Source organism: Penicillium expansum (genome assembly GCF_000769745.1).
Source record: "Penicillium expansum strain MD-8 chromosome Unknown contig42, whole genome shotgun sequence".
NCBI classification, from domain to species: Eukaryota; Fungi; Ascomycota; class Eurotiomycetes; order Eurotiales; family Aspergillaceae; genus Penicillium; species Penicillium expansum.
In genome coordinates this window covers 54,840-82,177 of record NW_015971179.1, presented here as the reverse complement: position 1 = coordinate 82,177, position 27,338 = coordinate 54,840, and the positions used below count along the sequence as shown (strand labels likewise).

Genomic DNA, 27,338 nt, shown 5'->3' with positions numbered 1-27,338 from the left:
TTTCCACATTCTGCCAAGTGCTGCGGGCTTTATGGGGGCTTCCTGATATCACTGTAAAATTGATTTATTGAAGTTGCATGAAAGGGCTTGCAGCATTGATTCCTAAGCATTTATTCAGTGTATATATCTTTTTTTAAAACACACTCAAGTAGGTTTCCTACGCCCATTGTACATTGTCCATTGTCCTTCCCTAGAACTCACAACCGGCTTGGTGCAACAGGGGCATCCGGTCCAGTGATAGATACGACGATGCTCTGTAGCTCCGTAATGTGGTTTTCGTAGATTCCTCGAGGCGATGTGTCGTACTTGTGGCACAAGTGAGCAGCAGCTGCAGTCGCGATAGCATGTTGTCCACAGTTGCCCATGAATTTGGTGTTTGAGCCCGCGACGTGAGTAGCACTCATATGTTTACCGGCCATCATAAGGTTGGAGACGTTCGTGGAATAAAGGGTGCGGAATGGAATGTCGTAAGTTTTCCCATCTCTTTCATCCCATTCCCAAGCCTTCAGACGGAAATCGTACTTCTTATCACCTGGGTAGTGTAGACAAAATGCTCCACCGTTATTTGCCACGGCGTCCGGGAACTCCTTGTGGGTGCGGATATCCGTCTCGGTAAGGATGTAGTCACCTTTATATCTTCGGAACTCGCCCTGCGCGGGCACAAATGCGACCCAGTCGAACTCGAGGTTGGCGTAGGTCTCAGGCTCCATTGTCTTGACATTGGAGAAAGTGCCGTAGATTGCACAGAGCAGATGGTCTCTAATGTGCTCAGCTTGGGTGTATGGATCGAGCCATTGACCATACTCCCAGAAGTGGGTGAGAGGCCCCTTCATACGATGCTTAATCGTGGGATCGGGGACGTATCCGGCAGGCACAACATTGGGGCCAGGTCCGTTTTCACGACCCGGGGTCCTCAGTTGGCCGCGTAGATCAGAGAAGTCTTTTGCCACCTCAATAGCCCATGGAACAGGTGGGAAGTGAACTGCCGACTCCGCCATCCGGGTGCGGAAGAAGGTTGTGTTTCCATGATCCATGTTGTCGCCATGTGCTGGTGCGAGACTCTCTCCATATTCTGTCTGCGATTCTTGACCAAACAGTGTCTCTGCGCCTGAGTGCAATCCCAAGATACACTTTCCTGAGCAGTCGATGAATACCGGCGCCGAGAAACGGATCTCTCGGCCACTTCGAGCATCACGGGCATCAATTGAGACAATATTGGAGTCTGTAGTGACCGTGTTGTAGACGGTAGACTCCAGAAAGACTGTTGCATTCGGTTCAGCACGAAGCAGCTGGATGGCAACCAAGTCACCTTCCGGGGTTCGCTGCGAGATTTCGTCTATAAGAGGCCCAGTCACTCCGCGAGGGCTGAGTCCGATCTCCACGCTCGCATTTCCACCAAGTACGGGTCGGTCCTGGACGAGGGCCACGCGTTCTCCTAGCCTGGCCGCCGTCAACGCTGCTGCGGCACCTGTGACTCCACCTCCAACCACAACAACATCAAAAGCACTTAGCTCGTCAGGCTCGTCAGGCAGTCCACGAAGGCTTCGTCGCCATGCGCGTGTGTCTTCATTCACCTCATTGGGCGGAGGGGTATCATCTCGACCGAGGAATATCGCGTCGCAACGCCCGCAAAACCCAGTCAAGTCGTGCAGTATCAGCTCAGTCTTGCCAGAGCATAGGTTAACCCTGCCTCCCAGTTGCCAATTCTAATCTTGGTCATTTGCTCCGAATTCAGTACTCATTGTCTTCCCGTTAATTGCAAGTGTAAACCGCCCCGGGTGATGACCAGGAACCCAGTCCTTAGCGCGAACCCAGACATTATAGTCCCCATCCTCCTCGATAGAGATTACAGTCGTGGCATCTTCAACGGGTTTACCGTTGCCATGCGCCAACAGATAGGGTGAGCCCATCTGTGTCTCGAATTGGGAGTCCAGAACCCAGCCACCGAAGTTATCGAATGCCTCGGCCTCCACCAGGATTCCCGAGACTGGAAATGTTGTCATGGCTGTCGAAATTGTGTTCTTTTACTTGCAAGTTGAGCTAAACAACCGAAAATTTGGTTTGTTGGAATGGTATAATGGAGCACAGGAGAGAAAATTGTTGCGAGCGCGAAACGGGAAGTCACCTGGTAGATAAATAAAGAAGACACCACAAAGCACGAGAGAGTTATATAGGGAGCTCCGAGCTTACACATGATTTATTACCGAGCTCCTAAAGCATCTCTTGTTTACTTAGTTATAAAGGTAGTGCCGTAGCTTGTCCCGAGTACCGAGACCCCACCCCCCCCAAAAGTGCCGAGAGCCGAAGATAGAGGCGGGATTGGGATGAATAATTCTCAGGGAATGATTCTCAGGATTTCGAGATTTCTACCAATTCACTATTCGCTAGTCTGTCTTCATGAGCAGTCACATTCATGGAAGCTAACGGCGTAGCAAAACGCAAGGCATTGACATCTGGGGAATGCCTCCTAGATAAGATTTGACATATCGAGTGAATCCACAAAGTCAAGGTCCTCGGTAAGAAGCCAAGATGCCCATTCATTTTCCATTGGAAGAAAGCTTTGAGCAGAATACTCCTCAGGGTCACCACCCCGCTGTATCAAGTCCATGTGGCTGCACATGTCTGCAGGAAATGGAAATAGTTCATCGAGACGACCGCAAGACCCATCTGAAATAGGACTGCTGGGGGTTCCTGGAGCGCCTGGTCCTAGAGTCCGTCCTTCCATGGAAGCATCCACATTTCTTTGCAACTTGAGGATCCTTCTGAGAACCATCTCGGATCCTCCATACTTCCCTCGCATATGTTTCATTACAGAGCAGAGAATATCAATCTCACACTTACGGGCAGCTTCTCTCTCCGCCGACCGAGGCTTGTAGTATATCTGAGGGAGGGACGCCACCATACACAGGAAACCATTGATTGGAAGCAAAAAGCACGTTTCCTCTCTGAAGACAATCTCCTCGTAGAGACGGATCATGCATGAAGAGGCGATGAGGCAATGTATTGATGTGTGCCTCTGCGGATATAGCTCACCTTGTAGGCGTTGTAGCAAAATAATGGCGGCAAAGTACCTGATAAATAACTCAGATGCAGCACGACTGAACTTATTTCTCGACCCCGTCCCAGCATCATATAGATGGAGCTCTGCGGGGACCTCTTGCACCCATTTACATAGTTCTTGAGTGAGTTGAGATGATTCGCCCGCATCAATAGGCTGCCGTCGTAGGTGAAGCTCGGAAATTTCTCCAATAATCGTACAAAGTTTTGTAAATTGAATGAATGATGTCGCGTGCATAGTCCGCGTTCCAAAATCTATCAAAGATGGTAGCTTCACATCAATGTAGAGAGGACTAAATGATGGCGGACGGCCCCAGCAAGCAAGCTGTAGTTTGTCGGCGTTCTATACAGAGATAAAGTATGTCAGTCATGCTTATATGTAGGCATTCATTTGGGATTAAAACAAACATGTAGCTGCCAAAAGATTCTCCGAAGACAGGAGGCATGGGGATTGTTGATATAGGTAGACTCTTTATGCAAACCCATCTGAAGTGCGACTCGCGAGGCCGCACCGGTCCAATACCATGGCCCATCGAGACTCATCTTGTCAGGGGGCTTTACACTCCAGCAAGATAAGAGACACAACGTTTTCAATGTCGAGATGCTGTCGGGCTCGTAATTGAGGTAAATCAATGTCTTGACTTTCTCGTACAGTGATTGTGAGAGTTTCAGGTTGTCAGGTCCCTGTCGCACGAGGCTGGCTGCTAGGCATACCCCTTGTTGGAGTAGAATCGACGAATCTGGCGCCGAGATATCCTCTAGATCAACCACTGGATAGTCATGGTAAACTTGCTTGAAGAAGACATCGACCAGTGCCCTTCGGAGTGGTGGAACTGGTAGGATCAATGCCTCTGTCGCTGATAAGATGGCTTCTCTGACATGCGAAGGGCAAGATATGGAGCCTTCTGGCACTGTGAGCGGTGTAGGTTCGTCGCAGGCTAGGACTGAGTGATCCGCAATAAATCCGGCATGATTCTGAGGTCCGCTTCCCTCTCCTTCTGACCGCCGTGTTCGAGACTGAATTACTGGGGTTAATTGCGGGTGTGAGGCTAAAGCCCCAACTTCTGCAGTTGCATCGCCAGATATTGATTTTGGTGATCTATAGGAAGAGGACCCCGTGCCTGCCATCTTTTGTCGCTTGCGCATACCCTCTCGTTTGCTTCGATATTTGGGTCAGCATGTCTCGGGTTTTGTTTCGGTTGTATGCAACTGGAGGACGTGAAAACGAACATGCATGATTGATTGAACCGACGGCAATTACTACAGACATTGTCTGGACTCTCCTCTAGATCACATTTTACTTTGCGAGAATGGCAGTGAGTACACACAGAATGTGCTCGATCTCGTGCATGAATCATTGTTGAAGTTATGTACAGAGTACTCCGTACCTCTCAAATGATTCTCCGCATTCCGGAGATAGCCGGCATGTGGCGTGAACTACGGTTGACGATGGTGGCAATCTGCGCAGTACACGTGACCTTCAGTTGGCCTAGGCAAAGTCCGAACGATGAGAGAGAAAAAAAAAGAAGAAACGAATGTGATCAAATCTACTTGCTTGTTCTGTGTTTCAATCTCTATCGTAATACATTCAGGGAACACTAGAAAACTCCAAGGTGCGCGCTAAGCGGAGAGAGGAATTCGGCAGATCGACGACCTAAAACGGCCTGTTGCGGCCATTTCAGGTAGTGAACCTCTCTAGGAACTCGCTTCTAATAATATATTTTTGCTTGGTGCCAATAGCACAGCTGTCTGCCTTTTTATCCGAGTCTGTACTGTATCTATTATTTAGTACTTTATTATAAACAAGAACGATACGCTGAAAATATATCCGATACCGAATCTATGTGCAGAAATCTATAATAACCAAATCAAATGATATCGCCAGCAACAAAGTGTACATCAAAACATTTTATATACAAGCAACAGGCTTAAACCACGGCATTGCTAGCACAAGAGAAGCTGTTGTTGGAGGAATCGTCATGAATGGCCTTGCCGGAAACGTAAAGGCCAAGACCACACATGCAACCACCAATCAAAATAATGCACACGTTCAAAATAGTGAGTGCAATCTTCCGGGGAGAAGAGAACCACTTGCCCTTGTTGATGTGCAACCAGTACACACCACCAAGACCGTAACTGAACCAACTAGCGAACAGCGAGCTAATCAGACTCAGCAAATCACTGAAGACGGGAATAGCATCGGCAATAATCCAGGCAATAACCCAGCAAACAAGGCCAATGGCAACCCAGGAGCCAACGGCAACCATGTCACGCTTCTGCATGCGGTCAGTGCCACGGAAAATGCGGACGTAAATGTACTTAAGACCGATGTGGCCGTTGACGACACCAGCACCGATAATCTGTGAGAGTGTCAGCAGCTGAAGATGGGATAGAATGGGAAAGCAACGTACAGTTGGGATGGCAATTCCGTAAGCAACCTTCTTTAGAATAGGGCCCGCAGATCCAAGAGCGGGAGACGTAACATCCTGGCCAACATAGTAGTAGATCACCACTGCAGCAACGGTGTAGAAGATTATTTCGAAGGTTTGCAACATGATCAGAGCCTTGGGGAAGTCCTTAGGTTCCTCCATCTCAGCGATCAGACCAAAGAAAGCCACGTGGGCGCAGTAGGCAAAGACGATGTTGGTGACAGCGCTGAAGGCCTGGACCAGATCGGTGTCGATAGTAGCCTTGAGGTTCTGACCACCCTGGTTCTGAACACCGACTGCAACCATGGTGACGACGACTGCAGTCACAATACTAGCGAAGGCTATATATGACAATTAGCGATGATTCTTCTGAGTCCCAGCCCAATTCGGTTTAACATACACATGCACGAGATATAAGTCATGTTCTTCATAGTACGGGGCAGAGAGCAGACGAAACAGATGACGAAGCCGACAGCGGTGAAAACCATCGTGCAGGTTCCGTGCTCGGTAACGGTGTTCATCATGACACTGAAAGTCAAGATGTGAGAACCCATGATGAAAATCGAGAAGAGCAGCTGTCCGAGGCCAAACAGCTCACGTCCAAAAGCACCGAACAAGACCTCGCCAGCGTCGGCCAAGTTCTGGATGTGGGGGTATCGGGCGCGGAATTGGTGGATCGTGTATCCAGTATAGGTAGCGAGAATTCCCAGTCCGATAATGAGGACGAGAGCTGGGGCAAGACCTAGCTGGGCAAGGGTCTTGGGTAGGGACAAGACACCCAGAGAAACGGATTCGGCGATCATGACTAGATAATGGTCAGAGTTGGTCCATAATAACTGATCAACTGATCCACAGTCGCGGTCATGCGCGTGTTAGCACTTACACATTCCCGTTTGCCTATCACCAAATTAGCCCATATTCTGAAAGGTTGTTGCTTCATTGCGTGAACTTACCACCACTTCATAGTTTTATACTTAACCTCGGCACCCTCCTCATTTCCAAAGGCATCCTGGTATTGTGGACTCTGATCCTCCAACATCTTCTTCTCATTATATCCCGACTCTGAATCAGTCGGGTCTTGGTAGGGTGTCACTCCATCGTGAATCATAATGTCGACGCGTATATACCGACAGGGAAGGAGTGAAAGCGGGAATAGAGAAAAAGAAGGAAGGAAGAGGAGAACTGAGCTGCTTCTATGTGTGCAAAGAAAAAAAAATCTCTAGCCAAGAGGTGGAGCTTTCCTCAACGTCAACCGAGACAACCCCGGCTTCACTTGTATGGAGAGTTGGAGGGCAGAATTCTGGGGCCCGGATCTCCTCAACAGGGGTATGTATCAGAGCTTATCGGTGGCAATTCAATTTCTATTGCCTATTCACATTATGTTTTGAATAATATTGCGGCTCAGACAAAAAAAAAAAAAGGCAAAGCTTTGATGCCAAGTTGCGATCATCCATAGAAATTAAGCGTAAGTGGGTCCACTTCCGCACAGGGAAGTGGGGTCATTGTGACCCGCTTTCGTGTCAACAGGCCAATCATAGCCTCGGCTCGGAATTCTATTATCTAACAAGAATTACCGGACTCGCGTGGCTGGCCGACGATAGCCGCCTATTCCGATGCTGGGCCAATGCCAAGTCTCAATGCTTCAAGCTGTTACTAAATGCCAAGATGTGCACTCGTTTTTGGGTTGCTCTCTGCAGATTATCTCAGTTATTGCGAGTATTAATGAACAGTATACGTACATTGTAGATTTCACCCTGTGCCTGAGAGAAGGCGAATAACTCAGGGTCCAGTGGCCAAAAAATTCTAGTATGCAAAGAGCGACCGTGGGTTTTCGGATAAAGCTCTTTCTAAGGTTTGCCACCAAAAAATTAATTTTAGTCAAGCCTTGCTAAATCCACCTAGGCAGGCATCTATGGTTCGGCTATATTGTCAAGCCGCATATCCGAAGACTAATGCAGGGCTATTACCCGTGGACACCATAGGGCAGATACTACTTACGGGCGGTATTTGTGAACAGTGCTTTGGCCACAACCAACGTAACAATTTATTATAAATCATTGTGCCATTCCTTCCTGATCGGGAAACACATTGTACATCAATTAACACAGAAATTGGAGTCTCGGTACTTACTATGCACATTGTACCCCGTAGCTCCCTCCACATACCGAGCCCTGCATCTCCAAACTTCCCCCGGACGACCCCGGGTTGCAAGCAATTCGAACGTAAGTCGAAGTTTAAATGCGCAAACAACCATTCTCCGCGCTGAGCCAATCCTCAAAAGCACTCCACCTCTCGCAGTTCCTGTGGAGTCAATCATGTAATGCAATCAATGAAAGTGTTGATACCACCACACTGCTCTACAAACCCCTCCTTAGCACGGAGTATACCACCCAATACGACAATCTATAGGCCGAGGGCCGAAATCATCCGTAAACGCAATGACCAATTCTCTACCTGGGTAGAATAGCCGCATTCCGTTTCGTCTAGGTAACAAGGATTCTCTCATTGATGAGATTCCACTTGTCTGAAGGCGCCGTGATATACTATTCCCTCAACGTTGGTTGAATTTGAACAGGCGTTCTGGGGAATGGATTCCAGTGAAAAACTCCTAGTGATGAAAACTTGGTTTGGTTTGATGATAGTAATGTAAAAAAGGAAGTATCACGGCCGAGAACGATCACAACAGACCAAAAATGATAGAATGCCCTTGGGCGTTAGCCAATTTCAGGTGGTTAGCTAACACCGAAGGGCGTGTAACATAGTGATATTACATCAATTCTGTGGGAATAAGACGTCTAGAAAATAGCAGTAACACACTAGAGACGTGTCGATGGGCTGTATTGTTAATCCCTACTGACTACACGCACCTAATTAACACAAGACAGGCTTACTTATAGCAAGAGACACCGAGAACTATGTGTTTTATAGGTGAATCGACACTAGATCATTCGCGACAATCATAGTGCGGTTGTTGATAGAGAACTTGAAGTGTGTATCACACGGTTCATTGATAAAGGGAAATCTATAAGAAATTCCGGCTGTGGGACCTGGAAATAATGAAACAAGTGCCTCCTAGGTTACGAATGGCAGTGATATGGGCTGGTACCCAATGGTTGCAGATGCTGTGTACAAGACAATGCGATGAAATATTCAATTGCGAAGTCAGTATATAGGTATTATTATCTAGTACCTACACTATTGCGGATCGGAGGAGACGCTCCATCTCTTGGAGCGACTCGGGTTTGGAAGTAACACTAGACATCAGGTAGAGAACATTGCCAAGGACACGCGAGTGAACATTGAACTGATCACCGCCAACGGCCAGCTTCTGCTGCAGTCCCTTGGCGACATTGGAGTTATAGCCTACGATATTGTTAGCTTCATCAATGTTTCAGGTCTGAAGAACGTACCTCCACCAGCTGCATCACGCAGCGAAATGCTAAGCACAGTTCCGATAGCAAACACGCTCTCCACCGAGTCCGTGGAGGATAAGTCCTGAAGGAGACCATGCGACCAGACACTCCACACGTCCGGAGTTGAAGCTTCAGCAGTAGCAGGCGAGCTGCTACGCCAGTCAGCACGGTATGCATCCCACGATCCATCAGAATCAAGCTTAGCCATAGTCTTCAAGGAGTCAACAGCGACCGTGCATCCAACAGCATGGGCGGTGTAACTGTGTCCATGGAGAAGGGCGTCGCTCTTCTCGGGGCTCGAGAAAGCATCGAAAATTTCCTCGCTAGCAACAGTCGTGCATAGCGGTACCAGGCCGCCCGTGAGGAGTTTAGCGTTGACAGCAACGTCAGGGTGGACACCTAAGAAAGACGCAGATGTGCGGCGACCGAGTCGGTACAGTCCGGTGAAGACTTCGTCGAAGATGATTGGGAGTCCGGACCACGACGGAGATTGTTTGGCGGCGGGAGCGTTGGTGGAGAACAGCTCCGGGTGGTCGCGGACCACATCGGTCAGACATCTTTGGAAGAGTGGATCACTAGGAGCAAATGGTTAGTTCATCTCTAAATGAACGATCTTGCTGCTGCATTCTTACCAGAAAAGCATTCCACCCGCACCGAGAATGACCGGTTCCAGAATCAATGCACCAAACTTCACTCCTTGACGATGGACCAGATCCTCAATTGTGCGACGGATGTAGTCCTTGTAACGCTGGGCAGTGGCAGACTCAAGACGCTGGTTGAGGTTAAAGACCGACCCCAATGAAGTGAAATCAACATCCTCGCCGAGTTCTGCCTGCAGCTCACCGGGGATCTCAACTTTCCAAGATCCGCCAACCATCTTGACAAGAGGGAAATCGAACCAGTGGCCACGACCACGATACCACTCGACCTTCTTATTGAATGTTGAGGGCTCCGAACAATCCATCACACCAATGGTGTCACCGTGGTAGCTACCCTTGAGTCCAAGAATACCAATCTGCTCCTGGCTGGCGTCCCAGCCGTACCGGTCGCAAGAAGCACGCAGACCCATCTTCACGGCAACTTCCATCCCCGTACTTCCATTGTCTGTGTAGAATACCTTAGTAAGCCTCGGGTTTTCGATGGTTTTCAGTAAATTATCCGCAAGCGACAATGCTGGCTCATGGACAGCTCCTGCAAACATGACATGTCCGTACCGACCGGCGGCATAGGCAGCAGATAATGACAGCTCGGGGTTACCATGACCCAAGCCTTGCGTCCACCAAGAAGCAGATCCATCAAATGTCGGGCGCAGTTCACTTTGGGCATCTTCCGGTTTGCTGGAGCCGAATGTTTGGAAGTAATCATCATGTGCTGAGTCGATGACGGTAATATCCTTGGCCTTCATGCCTTGGTGCTGGGTAAAAGGATACCATATCAACTCTTGCGCACGGTCGGCCATCTCTTCCAGGCGCTGGACGCGCTCGGTATTCTTGGTGGACATCTCTTCAAGCAGTCTAAGGATCTCCGACTCCTGAGCAGACTTTTGGTAATAGTTGAGCATAGCCTCTTCGTCCCTTAATTGAGAATCCGCATCCAGCTGCGATGGTCGGGATGGGGGTGCTGGTAGCGAAACCAATGGAATGCTTTTTTTCTGGAAATAATCACGCAGGTATTCGTGATTTTGGTAGTACTCATCTCGGAACAAGAGAACCGATGAGACATCGTAGCCACGAAGGAGCAACGACTCGTAGGCAGAGATTGAAGAAGAGATTCCTCCTAGACGAGAGTCTGCCACTAGCACGATTGGCAGCCGTAGTGGTCGATACAAGTCTGCCTGTGAGTTGCCATTGGGGCCCGGGGAGTGCACGCCCCCGGCAGTCTCAACAAGGGCGAAATCAATGTCCGACCGCGCCCAGCCAGACAGCGTGTTATGTATGGATGCGAGCAGATCATCGTCTCGCGGAATCTGCGCGATGAGTTTCGAGTCTTCTAATTAAAACAAAGGGCACTTACGAATTTATCCTTGGCTGCCAAATGCGGGCTTACTGGGTCATCGAATTGGTAGAGACATTTGGTGAGCGTCCCAGCGCCGTAACGTTTCAAGTGCCTGCGACCGTTAGCGATTGAACGGAATAAAATTCAATTGAATTGTCTCAAAGTTCGCCTACCGATCGTCGGCATCATCCAATGCCCCTGTTGACACGGGCTTAAGAAATGCGGCCTGCTGTTTTTGCCGTTGGACCGCATTACACAACACCGTGGAGACAATTGTCTTCCCCACGTCCGTGTTAGCCCCGTAGACTTGGTGGGCTCGTAAACTACGCCAGAGCGCTGCGCCGACTGGAGGCATGATGATATGAAGTGAAGTGAGTCAAAGTCACGATGAAGCTCGAAACAGACCTCGGTACAACATTGAGTTTCCGACTCCACGCCAAAATCCCCACATTTTCTGCATTTCACCGGACTCTCTTGTTGGGTGACTCAACGACTTGAGCCCTTTTGGCTTTGGGCAATTGAATCTGTTCTGTTGTCAATCTCAACAATCAACAATATTCGAAACTAAAAATAAAGTGGATATTTCGTGAATAATTCGCGGATCACCTCAGGAACACAATCAAGATCATCAGGGGAATTGACGTCAGTGAACATGAAAGTCGATACAATGGCTGCCACCCACCCCGGGACATCGAGCGCATCGAGCGCATCGAGCACATCGAGCGCATTAAGCACAGCCTCGCCCAGAACTCTCGTTGACTCACTATCCGCCGCATTGTCGCGCCGGGAAGCCAAATCTGCCCGTCGGAGGCTGACCGTTTTACCCCGGACAGCTGTGGATTTCTCCTCCAATGACTTTCTGTCACTATCAACGTCCTCTGCATACCGAGAACGTTTTCTGGCACTTTTAAATAACACACCACCATCATTCCCCCTTGCCAGCGGAGGTTCTCGCCTATTAGACGGGAATTCGGCTTGCGCGGAAGAGCTCGAGAACTTTGTCGCGACATTCCATCAAGCCCCGACGGCACTTCTATTCAACTCCGGATACGACGCCAATGTCGGCGTATTATCCAGTATTCCCCAGCCAGGCGACGTAATTCTATACGATGAGCTGATCCACGCCAGTGTCCATGAGGGCATGCGACTGTCGCGGGCCGGTCCTCGGAAGATGTTTGCCCACAGTTCGCCAATTGGTTTGAGAGAGGTTCTGCAGTCGCAGATAGCCGCAGACCCAGCAATCGCGGAAGGCACACGTAATGTCTTCGTGATCATTGAGTCCATCTACAGCATGGACGGCGATGTTGCTCCCATCAAGGAGTTCATCGCGATTGTTGATGAACTGCTACCTCATGGTAATGGATATTTCTATGTCGACGAAGCGCATGCGACTGGTGTATTTGGACCGCGGGGTGCTGGGGTGGTTCAGGAACTCGGCGTCCAGGACCGCATGTTCATCCGAGTACATACATTCGGCAAGGCACTAGCGAGTCATGGAGGTATGTTGCCTTGTCTGGTTTGATCCTCCTTTGAAATACACGACTGACATGTATCCAGCCATGGTTCTCTGTGGACCAGAGACAAGGGATTACCTGATCAACTACGCCCGGAGTCTAATCTATACCACCGCTCTAGGATTCCCATTCCTAGCATCGATTCGCGCAGCATATGAGCTCCTGTCATCCGGTGAAACTGTATCAGTCAGTCGTTCCACTCCCCATCCTATTGATATACTGATAGCTTACTGGATCACAGTTACAACACCGGCTTCAAGAGTTGATCCGCCATCTCCGACAACAACTCGATGGCCTCCATACATATCAATCAGTCATGTTTGAAGTCGACCATTTCCCCACATCTCCTATCATATCCCTTCGCACGTCGCAGCCACGGCAGCTGGCGAGTCTCTGCCAAGAAAACGGATTCATTGTTCGAGCGATTATGCCGCCGACTATTCCCGAGGGAAAAGAACGGGTACGAGTGTGTTTGCATGCGGGAAACACCGAGAGAGAAATTGATGGTTTGACGCGAATGATCCAGTCGTGGCTTGATCAAAGTCATAGAAATGCGTCAAAATTATGAAAGTATGAGGTTCTTTGGGTTTTGCATTTGCGTGGAGATTGTCTCCTAGCAAAGCTTAGTTCAAAGTACTTAAATCGAGTCGGATTTGGATTGGACTTATTGTATTTTGATTCCCATATAGATTATCCTACGGTCGTCAATCAAGTCTAGTTATAATATTATACCTACATACTTGATTTCCTCTGCCAATCCTTGGCTTTCCCTTTCCGTTTTAGTCCTCGGTGCTTGCCGCTTTTTGCTCACTGGAGTAAAGCGCGAAAACAGCTTAGTCAGCGGCTCCTCTCCAGGGCTCCAGGGCATATTCACCAGAAGGCTTGATCGTTGTCCCCTCAACGAAAGGCTGGAGACATTTCAGATCGTGACAGTTGCCGTCCTTTCTCTCGTGGTGACTCTCAGCTCCCGCTCACATTTGATTCCAACTCTACTCAACACCTATACTTAATTAGTGTGGTTGAACTAGAACTGCAACTCAACATACAAGCTTATCCTGCAAATGAGAAGCATCCAATGAATCAATCCCGTGATTAGTGCTCGCCAGATAGGACATTTCTCCGTTGTTCTAAGACTCCCTACGCATATAACCTACAGAGTATATGCCCACATAGAACGAACACCCAGCAATCTAGCTATATGAAGCGGATTCTACACCCTAACACATGCCTTTCTCTTTGCTAGAAAATGTTCTCCTACGTCTTTTGGTAATTGTGCCAAGCCGGGGTCGGATTTAACTAGCTCTAAATAGTAAAACCACCAGACCCCTGTAGCTACTAGTAAGCGAAATTCATCTCCAGGCTCCAGCGCTGACAACCTTACGACTGCCTAGGTACAGCGGGGTAGACTTAGCTTGGGAAATTCTGTCTCGCTCAATAACATCCGTGTGAGATTGTGTTCTTATATTCTAACATATCTTCAAGTTGTCTTCCTGAAGCGCTCAAATAGCCAAACCAATCAGCAAAATGGTTTCAGAATTATGGTAAGCAAAGATCGTAGACCCCGGGAATCTCGTCTGGTTCCTTCCTATTTTAGTCTGTTTCTCTGCCCTTATAATATCCTGCATCAAATCCCTACTCACTAAATCTTCTCTTAGTCCTGTCTATGCCGTGAGTTTGCTCTCCCTCGTGGCGGCGTCATACGAGACGACCCAGGCATCAGCCAAACATCATGCCCTTATTACTCGCTATTTCTAAACTCGCTACCCCGATTTAAGTTGCTAACTTTGAGACCCCCAGCCATTTTTTGGCGCCACGGGCTGTGTCTGCGCAATTGTCTTTACTTGCTTTGGTGCTGCATACGGAACTGCTAAGGCTGGAACTGGCGTTTGCTCGACAGCTGTCTTGCGACCCGACTTAGTTGTAAAGAGTATGTCACGTCCAAATGCCGGAAGAGTTTGCAGAAGGGCTATGCCGTTAAAGATGAGTCGTTTTATTACTTGAGATACGATGCTAATCCAGATATGGTTCGATAGACATAGTTCCGGTTGTGATGGCTGGAATTATTGGCATCTATGGCTTAGTCGTTTCCGTTCTTGTTGCAAATGATCTGAAGCAAAATCTTCCCTTGTACACAGGCTTGGTCCAACTTGGTGCGGGTCTCTCCGTCGGCCTAGCCGGCTTAGCATCTGGGTAAGTTGCGTAACAAATAAGCCCCCAGACATAGCTAAGATGGTGCTTTCATCATGGTTCTAGTTTCGCTATTGGTATCGTTGGAGATGCCGGAGTTCGCGGAACAGCTCAGCAGCCAAAACTATATGTCGGCATGATTCTAATACTCATCTTTGCTGAAGTTCTTGGTAAGACGAGATACAATATTCTAGAAATACGCAGAATGAGAAGCTAATATGTGTTCAAGGCCTGTACGGTCTAATTGTCGCCCTTCTCATGAACTCGCGCGCGAGAGATGCCAAGGAGTGTACATGAGAGCTTCTTGTCGCGGACTTGGCATCGAAAATGGCAAAATTCAATCGAGGCTTTGCTAGAAGTCAGCGAGACCTTCTACAGGCTGTGGACTCATTCGTGCTCACCTGCCCTCATTGTTTCCATTTTCAGTCAGAGACGCTGGTTTAACTACCATATTCATGTTCGAGGCTCTTAAAGAGAGGTCCATTATGCTATGACATACTACATAGTGTTATATTACCTGTTTGGCGACGCATTTTCTTTTGCTTATCCATTCAGACTATTTTCCAAAACATTCATGAAGTGATGCTGACCAATATTCTCCTCATAATCGGAAAAGACACTGGCTACTATGAGCTGATTCAGACTTGGGATTCTACTACTCGATCCTTAGCTGATGCAAGCGGTGTACCTTTACGCAATATAAATTATGACAGGGCGCAGGGTCAATTTAAAGAAGTATACATCTTGTAATGTGCATTCTTTGTTGTTCATTTGAGTAAATCTATTTCATTTGAAGATTACTTGTTCATTAGACATCTAAACCATAGATTGTTCCACCTTCACCTCACTAGCCTGAGTATCCGAGCGGTCCATAGTGGTATATCGACTGAAATCTCTCATATCCCGACGATCGCCATCACCCCGAGCCGCAGCCTTTCGGTCCTGACGGCGGAAGTAAATACGCTTGCACCACTTCCAGCTCTCAATACCAAGGAAGAAAAGCACCGTCTCAACAAAGACGATAGCCCACTCCCAGGAGATACTGCTGTGTTTGAACACACTGTGGTTGATAACAGGGATGTAGATAATAGGGAAGGCAAGAACGAAGCCAGTCATGATACCGAAGAAGAGGAACTTGTTGCGCCAGATATCATGCATCCACTGAGTAAAGACCTTCTTTGAGTTGGGCTGCATCTGGAAGAAGCTGCGGCGGAGATGCATCATCTCCCAGGCGAGGAATAGGGCAAACCAGGTCATGCAGGTGAATGTTGTCGCGCGGGCGCGGAAAACTGTGTCGCAGTCGAAAGGTTTGCTGGGGTCGTTGTAATGTGTGTTGCAGCCCTGGGCGAGATCGCCGTTGCCCCATTGAAACATGACGAGAGAGAATGCTGACAGACAGAGGGCAGCCATCCAGACTCCGTAGACAAGGGTATCGATGATGATTTCCCAGGTGAAGATACCTTGTTTCTGTGGTTTGTTAGTGGATTCATTGTAGGGGAGGGGGCTTTTAGAGACTTACACTTTGCGGTGGCCGATCCATCACTTCTGGAGCGGCGATCTCCATTCCCAGGCCCATATCAGGGAGACCAGAGGTAATCATGATAATCCAGATGATTTCGACGGGGGAAATAGGGAAGACAGACTGGTTGGTGTCATCCTTGAAGGCCAATCCAATAAGCAGTGTCAAAGCCAAGGCAACATTTTCCGCAAGAAGATGCAGAACGAATTTCTGGATGTTATCGAAAATACGACGACCTTCCTCAATACCGTTGATGATAGAAGCAAAGTTATCATCAGACAGCACTAGCTCAGAAGCATCCTTGGCCACGTCAGAGCCATTCTGACCCATAGCGATACCGACATCAGCCCGCTTAAGTGAGGGAGAGTCGTTAACTCCATCACCGGTCATAGCAACAAAGCGCCCACGACGGTGGAGTGCATCAATCATACGGACTTTCGTATTAGGCGCGCAGCGAGCAATAACCAATGGAAGTGTGGGAAGTTCATCAATCTCGTCTTCGGTCAATTTGTCAAACTGTGAAGCCGTCATGACCATAGCATCAGCAACATCCTTGGCGATCAGATCCATGTTCGCGGGAATGATTCCGACTTGCGCAGCAATCGCACGCGCAGTACCGGGGTGGTCACCGGTAACCATGTGCACGGAGATTCCAGCCTTGTAGCACAGGGCAATGGCTCCAGCCGTCTCCGGACGAGGGGGATCGTAGAGACCGATCAAACCATAGAACGATAAGTCCTTCTCGACCTCGTCGCGGGGAAGAGGGTCGCTGCCTTCTTTTGCGGGAGAGGTGTTCTCGCGGCCGGCCATAGCTAGCACACGAAGACCCTCTTTAGCCAACGCTTCCATATTCTGCAAGATTTCTTCGCGCATTTCATCGCTGATAGGAACGGGTTCGGAGTCAGGTTTCCATTTGATAGTGGTACATGCCTCGAGAACTCGCTCGACAGCGCCCTTGGTGAAGATCATTTCGCGACTCTTCTCTGAGTTGTCGTCACGCTTTGTGAAAATAACAGACATTTTCTTCACACTTGAGTCGAATGGATACTCGGCCTGTTGTTGCCAGATCGGCTTGTCGCCCTTGGTCCAGCGATTCAAGCCCCAGTTAAACCGAGAGGCGAAAACCTGAATGGCAATGTCGGTGGGTTCGCCGCGAGCCTGCCATCCATCGGTAGCAGTTTGATGGAGATGGGCCAAGTTAGCCATAGCAGTGACGTTGAGGAAGTCCTTGAGTGTATCGTTGTCTTTTAAGAGGTCATCTGGGGACGCTGCATCGCCCAAATTCTCCGCACCCAGTTTGATCGGGGGCTCGGCCATCAAGCTCAGCTCACCATCTTGGGGGTTGAGAGGTTCATTTGAGGCACCGACTGAGTAAGTTCCTAGGGATGGAAGCCAAGCCCTCTTCGCGACCATGCGGCCTTGGGTCAGAGTACCAGTCTTATCTGAGCAGATATTGGTGACAGCTCCGAGTGCCTCCAAGGAATCCAGCTTCCGGACAATGACATGACGTTGGACCATTTGTTTCGTACCCACGGCCATGGTGATTGTCAACACAACCACCAAACAGGCCGGAATCATAGCCAGACCAGTCGCGACCGCATAAATGATAACCTCGCTATCACCGCGCCAGTCATTCGACGCAGCAACGACAATTGCAAAAACAACAGCAATGGCAAAGAGAAGAAGTGCCAGCTTGGATAGTTTCCGCTGCAAAGGCGTACCAACATTGGTACCCAAGAACCGACCAATAGCATCAGTGGTCGTCAATGTCCAAGCCTGGATATACCATCTCTTCTTTGTTTCACCTTCGGGACCACGCTTGACAGGCCGACGCTTCGAGTCAGTTCCGCGGAGGGCTTGAGCGATAGCTCCAATCTCGGTCTTCATTCCGGTTCCCACGACGACACCGCGAGCACGCCCTCGGGTCACGGTTGACGAGCTGTAGGCGATGTTCAGTCTGTCGCCTGGGCCAGTGTCGACCTCGAAGATCGCCTCTGCTTCTTTCTGGACCGGGAGGGACTCGCCGGTTAGCAGTGCTTCGTCGGTTTCAAAGTTGAATGCTTCAACAAGTCTGCGAAACTGTTAGATGGGGGTTTTGGTATAATATGTGTGAGGTTTGCGGTACATACCTGACATCAGCAGGAACAGTGTCTCCTACTTTCAATTCAACCATGTCACCGGGGACGATCTCATTGGCTGGGACGGTTGCCGTCTTGCCATCGCGAGATACTACACCTGTGGGGGAGCTGAGCGAGCGCAGCGAGTCCATAGTCTTCTCTGCGGCGTAGTCCTGGTAGACACCGACAACGATATTCAGAGCGATGACGGCAGCGATGAAGCCTCCTTCGATCCAGGACTGGATACCGAAACTGACGGCCATAGCGATAATGAGGACCTACAAGCTTTTAGCAATCAATCTTTGGCGGATCTTACCGGCTTCTGACTTACCAGCATCATGGCATTGGCGATCTGTCGAATGACAATCTTCGCCAAGGAGACCCCTTCGTCCCCTTCAAGTATGTTCTCGCCATATTTCTCAAGGCGCTGCTTGACCTCCGCAGTTGTCAGACCATCGTCAGAATTGGTCTGGAGTTCGCTGATGACGTCTTCGAAGGAGAGGCTATGGGCGGGCTGGGAGAGAGGTTGTGTAATGTCAGCAGGGCTCTCAGAGCCAGAGCCTTTTTGGGCTTCCTGCGACATTTCGCGATTTCGCAAATGGTAAGAGTGTTTCTCTAGTTGAGCGAGGTGGGTGAATTGAGTGAAATACTTCTATGAGGCTCTTTAAGGTGGCAACTTATAGAAGGTATCTGTAAGAAAATGAGAGTCCATACACCGGAATTACTTAGAGTAATAGGCACACTTCTATGAAATAAACTTCTTGTCTTTGCTTCCGGGGGGGGGTGTCTTAAGGTATAAATAGGATCAGAATGCCAGTCGATGGCGAAAGATAAGCGGCTGTTAGGACCGGAAGTAATCTGATGGAAATTGTGTCCGACGTCCGGGGAACCAGCATAATGATGTTCTGATGGCCAATCAGCTTCATATACCAGATCTCGGTATTAAGCAGACTATCCTTGGCGCATCATACTGACTTGCCCAATTCAGACGATGACGCAAAAGACTCTGGGCACATCTCGCCCGGTCCCCACGCGACAATTCTCTCACTCTCATTGGTGCGGAGGGTTCTTGGCATCCCTTGGCTAGACCGGTCGTCGCTTTCTGTTGCTCTAATTTATTTCCCACCTCTAGGCGCCTTGGCTCTTGGCACTTGGAACCTCTTGGCATTTCGGGGCTCGAGAGTTCCTCCGCTTCAAAGCCACCTACTTCTCCAGGGACATTTTTCCACTCCTATGTGGCAAACCCCCGATTTACTCTTGTTTTGTTGCCTCAAATAATGGGCCATCAATTGTTATTGGGGACACGGTGCCTGAATACATAATTGACCCGAGTGATCCGATCCAGGTTGCACTGTCTCACGTTGCGCTATTCCTCAATTTTTATTGGGTCTATTGGGCAATACTCCAATTCTTTATTTTGATTTTCCTCCTCGTATCTTCTTCGCTTGGACCCAGATTCCATATGACCCTCCACTCATGGCGGACGATTCCATGCCGCGAGAGGAGATAATTGGGGTTGTGATTGGGGCCGTTGCACTGTTTACCCTGATCAGCATGATCCCAGTGTGAGTACGGAGGCATAGTAGTCTTGGCAAACCCCCGCGCTTCATGCATACGAATTGTTCTCGAACTTCTGACGTGCCGATCACTGATTTGTATGATTTTCCATTCAGAATGATCATGTGGCATCACCGACGACGCACAGCCATGCGGGCAATGGCCGAAACCCGGGTTCTCCCACCTGTCTATCAGGTACAGTTGCAGAACGTGTTAGGCCAACCTGTATCCGTGGATCGATGGTTGGAAGAACAAAACGTACCTGCCAATGCGCAGCAATACGGCCAAGATACTTGGTAAGTGTGATTTCTCAGCATTCCACCGGTCTCCGATTCCGGCCCCCTCTCATCGAACCTCTTGGCTCGATGATGTAGTGCGGGGGCACCAGGGCTGGGCTCTCGGTCCCTCCGCCCTATCGGGGTCGGCAGTTATCTTCGAGGCGGGTTCACATTTCTGGGCAAAGCATTTTTGCCTGCAAATACGCCCCAGTGCCAATTCGCCTCGTTCCTGGATAGACACACGTGGTCTTGGCTAGAGATAACAGACCACGCAAATCATCCTGGATATATCGCCTGGAAGCTTCTAGAATCAAGCTAACTCGCCCAGTCCCATCTGTCTATCAGCACTGTCCTCCTCCCCATATCTCGCCTGTCCCGACCCAGCCGTTCTGTCCCACGGCCAGCACAATCGCAACCCGACTACACGCCCAGACCCCCGCTGCAGCTGCGGGGCACAGCATTCCCCACCCGATAGCAAGATACTCGTACTGAACCGCTGCAAGCATGCCTTCCATCTAGACTGTCTGAAATCCTGGTTTGAATACCGTCGGTACAAGTGTCCGATCTGCCAAGCTTCGTATTCGCCAGGGGAGGAGACACGAGGATAATTTCCGGAAAGAATTGACTGCATGCATGATCCTGTGGGGGCGCTTGTGATTTGCACTGATATCGTCAGTGGTTATACCCTCCGAAGTTTGCCCAGTGGGATCGATACGGCTTCTTGCTTCTTTTTTCATCATTTGCTTTTTCTCACCTTGCTTTCGTCTTCTTTTCTTTCTTTTCACTTTTTTTTTGCTTTGAGATATCCATCAACGTCACACGAAGCGTGTTCATTCAGTTCTTTGATCCACATTTCTACATCTATTGTTCATCTGTCCCAATAAGCCTCAGGGAAAGACCCTGTTTTATGTATCCATACGCAAGCATAGTAAATGGAACCATGATCACTACGGTCAGGATAAACAGAAATATATATTCCTATAGGATGGGCACCTTCATGATGTAGTTTGGCTCCTCCAAAGGATGGCCTGCCTAACACTTTCCTCTTAGCCCTCTTTTCACAAAAACTCCTTACACCGGGAACTTACACACTAAAAACTATCATAATTGTACACTATCATCTTCTGCAACAATCAACCCTGCGCAATCGGGCACCGGAATAGGAAGTTTATCTCGGAGCTCCACATTCCCCGCCTGCTATGGAGACAACTTTTGAGTTGGACCCTTATTAATCTCCCCCAAGATGCACCAATTCCCTGAGTTTTAACATCTACGGCTGTTTTACGGACTAGACTCTTCTAGTTGAAGACATCTCACCATATCAAAAAATCTCTATCAAAATCAAGCATCGAACCCCTTCATCCGTCACCATGGACTTAACTCCTGAAGAAATCAACCTTATCGAGATCGCAAGAACGACCATCAATGCAATCCCCAAATCAGATACCCACAGTGTAGCCAGTGCAGCCCTCTCAGCCAATGGCCAAGTTTTTACTGGCGTGAACGTGTTTCACTTTACGGGCGGACCATGTGCCGAGCTCGTGGTTCTCGGTGTAGCCGCAGGTGCGGGGACTCCTCGTCTATCGCATATTGTTGCCGTTGGGGAAGACGGCGGCGACGGAGTTATTATCAGTCCCTGTGGTCGATGTCGGCAAGTCCTGCATGATTTGCATCCTGGGATTCGCGCTATTGTGCGGAGGGGTGGGGAGGTCAAATCTGTCTCTATTGATGAGTTGTTACCTTATGCTTATGAGCCTAGGGAGTAGTATACAATACTATGTGCATAATGTTATATATACGGAGTCTACCCAAGTAACACGCTATGAGAATAGTAACAGTCAAATCAATTTAAATATATATTACAAAATATGTAGACCCTGATCTGACTCCACAGCTCACTGATAACTTCAGTTAATACAATCAACCCCAAACCTATCTCCCTAAAATACACTTCAACAAACTAGACCTTGATCAGAGTTTATAGTTCACTAACTTGAATCAAATCCAAGTAGCGTAATCACTTCCCAAAACGGTCTCCTTGGTGACCGCCGCCTTGATGGAAGACAGGTACTGGCGCGCAGAAGTGCTCGATCCAGCCCCAGTGTTCTTGTACTCATAGTACAACGGGGTAGCTCCCTGGGCCATTGGGGTCCATCCCTTAGCATTCACCACACTGCCCAGGTTGGAGTTCTGGTAGATGACGCGAGCAAGGCCTCTCCACGGACGGCCAAGGAAGACAGTGCCGTCGGAGACAGCACCCTTGACATTGCAGTGATCAAATGCATACCAGGTCTTGTCGTTAGCCTTCTCGCGCGAACTGGCGGTGATGGCGCCAGGGCCGTTGGAGACAATGTCGCAGTTGTTGAACCAGGCAGAGGCAGCACCGAAGATGTAGTCCACGGCTCCTGAGAATGGTTAGTATATCATGGTGAGGTAGATGGATTTGATATAAAATGGCTTACCCTCAATCTTGGAGTTGGCGTAGTACTGTGTTCCCGCCTTGACATACAGGGTATCCTGGTATCCAAGGAACTGGCATGCATAGAAGCTGAGTTTATCGGCATTGGCAACAAGTCTGGTAGAGTTCAGCTAGTAATTCAAATGCAAAGGCAATAAAAAGATACTCACGCAACAGCCTGTGCACTCTTTCCGAACCCATTCTGCACATTGATGTTGTGCATCTTAAACCGAGGAGTGACAACATTCACAGTAGCACTCTTATCCAACGAGCCAGCTGCGGGCGAAGAGATCGTGTGGGTAATTGTCACAGTGTTCTGCTTATACGTATCCGCATCGGCAGTCTGACCATACAAAGTCAAAGCACCGGGATAGCTGATAGTGAGCTGCTCCTTGTATGTGCCGCTTGCGACATAGATACAAGCGGGTGCTGAGGAAGAGCCAAGGGCCTTCAGTGCAGCACCGATAGTCGAGTACTTCCCTTTGGAGCCGACAGTCAGGCAACCTGCGGGGGCACTGTTCCTAGCCGTGCGAGCGGCTAGTTCAGCGGGTGCGGCCAGGACGGCCGCGCCCAGGGATAGGGCAGCGAGGAAGAAGTTTTGTGGATGCATTTCGTTGAAATTGTAGTTCTACCGAAGAAAAGGGAAATGATTGTCGGTTATATACTCCATACGATTTCAAAGTACTCCGTATATTCCGTACTATGTTGAACATGTGATAATTCTAGAACGGAGTATACGAGCGTCGTTTCAATGTGAAACTCCACGTGAACCCCACCGGAGCTTTGTGAAGATAGATGAGACATATATTTCTCCGAGATATTCCCATAAGAGGCAATGTTTCCTCAGACTTCATTAAGGGGTAAATATATTTAGGCAATTATATCCACAGTAAATTAATTGTCTCATTTTTCTCAATTTGTTTCACGGACTCCGTGACTTTAACGGAAGTGGATATGGGCGGATCGTAGATCGGGGGTAAAATCAATGCGGAAAAGTTGCCGGAGGAAAACCTATGGGGTAACTTCGAAGAGCTTCTGGACCCTAGCTCTGTTCCAAAATTAAGGTATACTCTTCTCTAAGCGAATCAATCCTCGAATGGCAGGCCGGGGGCTAAGATAGGGACGTTTCAGGTTGTCTTATTCACCCGGTGACAAAACATTGGAACTGCCCACATGCAAAAACACCCGAGAAAAGAAAAACGGGAAGAGAAAAGGGGAGAAGAGAAAGACTAAAGCTTATAAAAGCTATAATCCACTAAATACATAGTTTTTACAAGCTATAGCTGTGATACCTTCAATCACTTGCGCCATGTTAATTACAAACGTCCTCCCAGTCTTTGCCCTCCTCGGCTCATCTCTCGCCTTGGACAGAACAAGACATCAACATCCTGCTCGCGCTTCAGCTTGCACACCAGTGGCAGGTGGATCTGGCTCAATTGACGATGTTCCCGCTATCAAATCTGCAATCACCAAATGTGGCAAGGGAGGCACGATCGTCATCCCCGCTGGCAAAACCTACAACTTGAACAGCCCACTGGATTTTGCGGGATGTGTTGGCTGTGACTTCCAGCTGGAGGGCACCTTGAAATTCAGCTCGTCGACGAATGTCTGGAAGGGACAGACAGCAATGATCAACATCAAGAATATTGATGGACTCAAGATCCGATCTCTGACAGGCAAAGGAGTCATTGATGGAAATGGGCAGAACGCGTATGCATTTCTTTCCTTTTGATCTATTTTTTCCAACTCTCATTTCGGGTCACTAACATCACGTACAGCTGGGACCTTTTCGCCAAAGACAGCAGCTACCGTCGCCCGACCCTGCTCTATATCACCGGCGGCTCCAACATCGAGGTCTCCAACCTCCGCCAGAAGAATCCCCCTAACGTCTTCAATTCCATCAAAGGCGACACCAAGACAGCCAAGTTCCTCGATCTGCACATGGACGCCACCTCCAGCAGCAAGAATGATCCGAAGAACACAGACGGCTTCGACATCGGTGCCAGCACAGACGTAACCATCAGCAACGTGAAGGTGACGAACGGCGATGACTGCGTGGCATTCAAGCCCGGTGCAAATGGTGTCATTGTCAAGGACATTACCTGCATTGGAAGCCATGGACTCTCGGTGGGATCGCTGGGTAAGAATAACAAGGACTTTGTGAAGAATGTGCACGTGTCTGGCGCGAAGATGATCAAGTCGACCAAGGCGGTGGGAATCAAGACGTATCCTCCTGGAAACGGCCACGCCAAGTCGACAGTGAGCAACGTTACCTTCTCGAATATTGTCGTTGATGGGTGTGACTATGCGATTCAGATCCAGAGTTGCTATGGAGAGAATGCAGCTTACTGTGCGAAGAATCCTGGGGACTCGGATTTGACGGGCATTGTCTTTGAGAATGTTAGCGGGAAGACAAGTGGAAAGTATAAGGCCGTCACGGGCAATCTTTCTTGTGGATCTCGTGGAGCTTGCGATGTCAAGGTTAGTGGTTATACTGTTGTGGCGCCAACTGGAGGTAGTGAGGTGCAGTGTGCTAATACCCCATCGAAATTGGGGGTTAAGTGCACTGCGGGTGCCTCGGGCTGAGAATGGAGGAGGCCTGTGTATAGTCATGTGTATAATTATTTTGAGGATATGTAGATGGGAATGCTGAAGAAATACTGAAGAAGAATGCTCTATGCAATTTTGCGGTATATAAAAAAAAGAATATGTTCGTCATACACGTGTGATGTTCAGCGCAGTACACCAAACCCGTTCATTCAATGTTTACGAGGAGGCAATCATCTTGTCCTTCACGTAGAGGTCGACATATTGGTCGACATCGTAGTTCTCCAGCTGAGAGCGGTTCCAGCCCAACTCCAGTAGCTCCTCAACACGAGCCTGATCGAAGTGCGCCTCTAGGTGACGCTTGTACTTGGCCAGAATCTCAGGCTTAGCCTCCTCCCGGCGGAGACGGTGGCCCAGGGGAGCTTCGACGACAACCTCATCGAGGACAGTACCATCGTTCAGGGTGACAGTCAGCGCATTGGGGATGGTGCGCTTGCTGGGGTCGTGGTAGTCGGTAGTGAACTTGGTGTCCTCGACACAGCGGATCTTCTTGCGGAGCTCCTCCAACAGAGGGGAGGTAGCGGCCTCAGAGCCGTCAGCGTAGTCGCTGGCGGTCAGGCGGCCGAAAACGAGCATGGTAGCAACCATGTACTGCACACAGTGGTCGCGGTCGGCAAAGTTGTCCATCTCCTTGAACTGCTTGTCGATGATGCGGATGCATGCCTCGTGTGTGCGGTTAGTGATCTCCTTGATGTCCTTGGCACTCTTGCCCATGGCCGCAAGCTTGGCATTGACCTTTTCAGCGGCCTCAATGGCAGTCTGGGAGTGGAACTCGGCTATTAAAAAAAGAAGTTAGCTTTCATCAATCCCCATACAGTATCATTTTTTGCAATATATTCTTGCACTTACCAGGATAGGAAACCTTGAACAGAACGTTCTCCATGACATAACTGCCGTAGGGGCGCTGGAACTGGAACTTCTTGCCCTTGAACAGGACATCGTAGAATCCCCAGGTAGGAGCAGAGAGAACAGTGCGGAGACCACCCTCACCCTTCTGGACCTTGAGAACCAGGTTGACAGCGCGCTGGCAGGCGTCACCAGCAGCCCATGACTTACGCGACATGGTATTGGGCGAGTGGCGGTAGGTACGGAGAGACTGGCCGTCCACCCAAGCCTGGGTAATAGCATCGGCGGTCTGCCTCTCGGTAAGACCCAGCATCTTGGAGACGACAGCGGCGGTCGCAACCTTGACGAGAACAACGTGGTCTAGGCCGACCTTGTTGTAGGAGTTCTCCAGGGCTAGGACACCCTGAATTTCGTGGGCCTTGATCATGGCCTCCAAAACATCATGGATCTTCAGGATCTTGCCATTTCCAAGGTTTCCACCGGCGCGGTTGGTGCGCGAGATCCAGTCGGCCACAGCCAAGATACCACCCAGGTTGTCCGAGGGGTGACCCCACTCAGCAGCGAGCCAGCAGTCATTGTAATCGAGCCAGCGGATCATAGCACCGATGTTGAAAGCGCCATTGACGGGGTCCAGCTGGTAAGGAGTGCCAAGCACACGGGTACCATTGGGGACGACAGTACCTTCCACAACGGGGCCGAGAAGCTTCGCGCACTCCTTAAACTTCAGAGCCTCCAATCCACAGCCAAGGGTGTCTAGGAACACCAGACGGGCAGTGTCAAACTGCAAACAACAAATGTTAGAATGAGCCGGTGCTCCATCTCACCTCGCCGGAGCTAACTCACTGCCAAGTCGGAATCCACTTTATAGTCGTGGATGTAACTAGCCATATCCTGAATTTCAGGGTCATAGGACTTGTCGGTATGAACCGCCGGGGCGGTAGATTGACGAGCGGCCATTGTAGAGAAACGGGGAGTGTGAGGAACAGAAATACGGGAAGTAATGGAGAGGGAAGAAGCCAAAGTGGGAAACCTGGAGATGCGGGCCAAAGTGCGGGGAGACGTGTGGGTCAGGCGTCTCACTGCGGGCAGGGACATTGTGAAAGAAGAATTGGGAATAGGATCGAAATTGAGGATCCAACAATTGACACAATTGGAGAGAAGGAGGAGGGGAAGACGGTAGTTTATTTAAAAACAAATGGACGAAAGGAGAAATGTTGGGGCAGAAAGGGAGAAAATGACCGGGGAAGAGTTCCAAGCTGACTTCATCCTGCCGAGGGTCGGTTACAGTCGGGTATTACTTCACTCCCCCAGTGGATGTCCTTGTTTATGGAATGAATTATCTCTTCTACAGGTCGAAAACC

At 49.3% G+C, this 27,338-nt stretch overlaps 9 protein-coding genes across 9 annotated transcripts; 3 read left to right on the top strand and 6 right to left on the bottom strand.

Annotated features, from left to right (window-relative positions):
* Positions 1–197: 197 nt before the first annotated feature.
* Positions 198–2,003, bottom strand: PEX2_013250 (uncharacterized protein; the record flags this gene model as incomplete). The annotated part of the gene is made up of 2 exons (XM_016738602.1): positions 198–1,706; positions 1,812–2,003. 2 exons carry the CDS (start codon positions 2,001–2,003, stop codon positions 198–200), a joined length of 1,701 nt encoding a protein of 566 aa, XP_016602756.1.
* A 2,982-nt stretch (positions 2,004–4,985) lies between these two features.
* On the bottom strand, positions 4,986–6,594 carry PEX2_013240 (Amino acid transporter, transmembrane; the record flags this gene model as incomplete). The annotated part of the gene is made up of 5 exons (XM_016738601.1): positions 4,986–5,417; positions 5,469–5,827; positions 5,887–6,291; positions 6,370–6,383; positions 6,440–6,594. 5 exons carry the CDS (start codon positions 6,592–6,594, stop codon positions 4,986–4,988), a joined length of 1,365 nt encoding a protein of 454 aa, XP_016602755.1.
* A 2,082-nt stretch (positions 6,595–8,676) lies between these two features.
* Positions 8,677–11,249, bottom strand: bioDA (adenosylmethionine-8-amino-7-oxononanoate aminotransferase; the record flags this gene model as incomplete). Its single annotated transcript, XM_016738600.1, has 5 exons — positions 8,677–8,849; positions 8,897–9,474; positions 9,532–10,865; positions 10,913–11,006; positions 11,068–11,249. 5 exons carry the CDS (start codon positions 11,247–11,249, stop codon positions 8,677–8,679), a joined length of 2,361 nt encoding a protein of 786 aa, XP_016602754.1.
* A 297-nt stretch (positions 11,250–11,546) lies between these two features.
* Positions 11,547–14,892, top strand: PEX2_013220 (Aminotransferase, class I/classII; the record flags this gene model as incomplete). Its single annotated transcript, XM_016738599.1, has 7 exons — positions 11,547–12,393; positions 12,452–12,594; positions 12,650–12,868; positions 14,206–14,335; positions 14,442–14,598; positions 14,662–14,765; positions 14,825–14,892. The coding sequence occupies 7 exons, from the start codon at positions 11,547–11,549 to the stop codon at positions 14,890–14,892; spliced, it is 1,668 nt and encodes a 555-aa protein (XP_016602753.1).
* A 519-nt stretch (positions 14,893–15,411) lies between these two features.
* Positions 15,412–18,814, bottom strand: PEX2_013210 (ATPase, P-type, K/Mg/Cd/Cu/Zn/Na/Ca/Na/H-transporter; the record flags this gene model as incomplete). Its single annotated transcript, XM_016738598.1, has 4 exons — positions 15,412–16,062; positions 16,115–18,185; positions 18,244–18,509; positions 18,563–18,814. The coding sequence occupies 4 exons, from the start codon at positions 18,812–18,814 to the stop codon at positions 15,412–15,414; spliced, it is 3,240 nt and encodes a 1,079-aa protein (XP_016602752.1).
* A 2,622-nt stretch (positions 18,815–21,436) lies between these two features.
* Positions 21,437–21,832, top strand: PEX2_013200 (cytidine deaminase family protein; the record flags this gene model as incomplete). Its single annotated transcript, XM_016738597.1, has 1 exon — positions 21,437–21,832. One exon carries the CDS (start codon positions 21,437–21,439, stop codon positions 21,830–21,832), a length of 396 nt encoding a protein of 131 aa, XP_016602751.1.
* Positions 21,833–22,064: 232 nt separating this feature from the next.
* On the bottom strand, positions 22,065–23,134 carry pmeA (putative pectin methylesterase; the record flags this gene model as incomplete). The annotated part of the gene is made up of 3 exons (XM_016738596.1): positions 22,065–22,471; positions 22,529–22,641; positions 22,695–23,134. The coding sequence occupies 3 exons, from the start codon at positions 23,132–23,134 to the stop codon at positions 22,065–22,067; spliced, it is 960 nt and encodes a 319-aa protein (XP_016602750.1).
* Positions 23,135–23,833: 699 nt separating this feature from the next.
* PEX2_013180 (putative extracellular exo-polygalacturonase) lies at positions 23,834–25,110 on the top strand (the record flags this gene model as incomplete). Its single annotated transcript, XM_016738595.1, has 2 exons — positions 23,834–24,234; positions 24,303–25,110. The coding sequence occupies 2 exons, from the start codon at positions 23,834–23,836 to the stop codon at positions 25,108–25,110; spliced, it is 1,209 nt and encodes a 402-aa protein (XP_016602749.1).
* A 180-nt stretch (positions 25,111–25,290) lies between these two features.
* Positions 25,291–26,934, bottom strand: PEX2_013170 (putative 2-methylcitrate dehydratase; the record flags this gene model as incomplete). Its single annotated transcript, XM_016738594.1, has 3 exons — positions 25,291–25,907; positions 25,981–26,758; positions 26,821–26,934. The coding sequence occupies 3 exons, from the start codon at positions 26,932–26,934 to the stop codon at positions 25,291–25,293; spliced, it is 1,509 nt and encodes a 502-aa protein (XP_016602748.1).
* Positions 26,935–27,338: the final 404 nt, after the last annotated feature.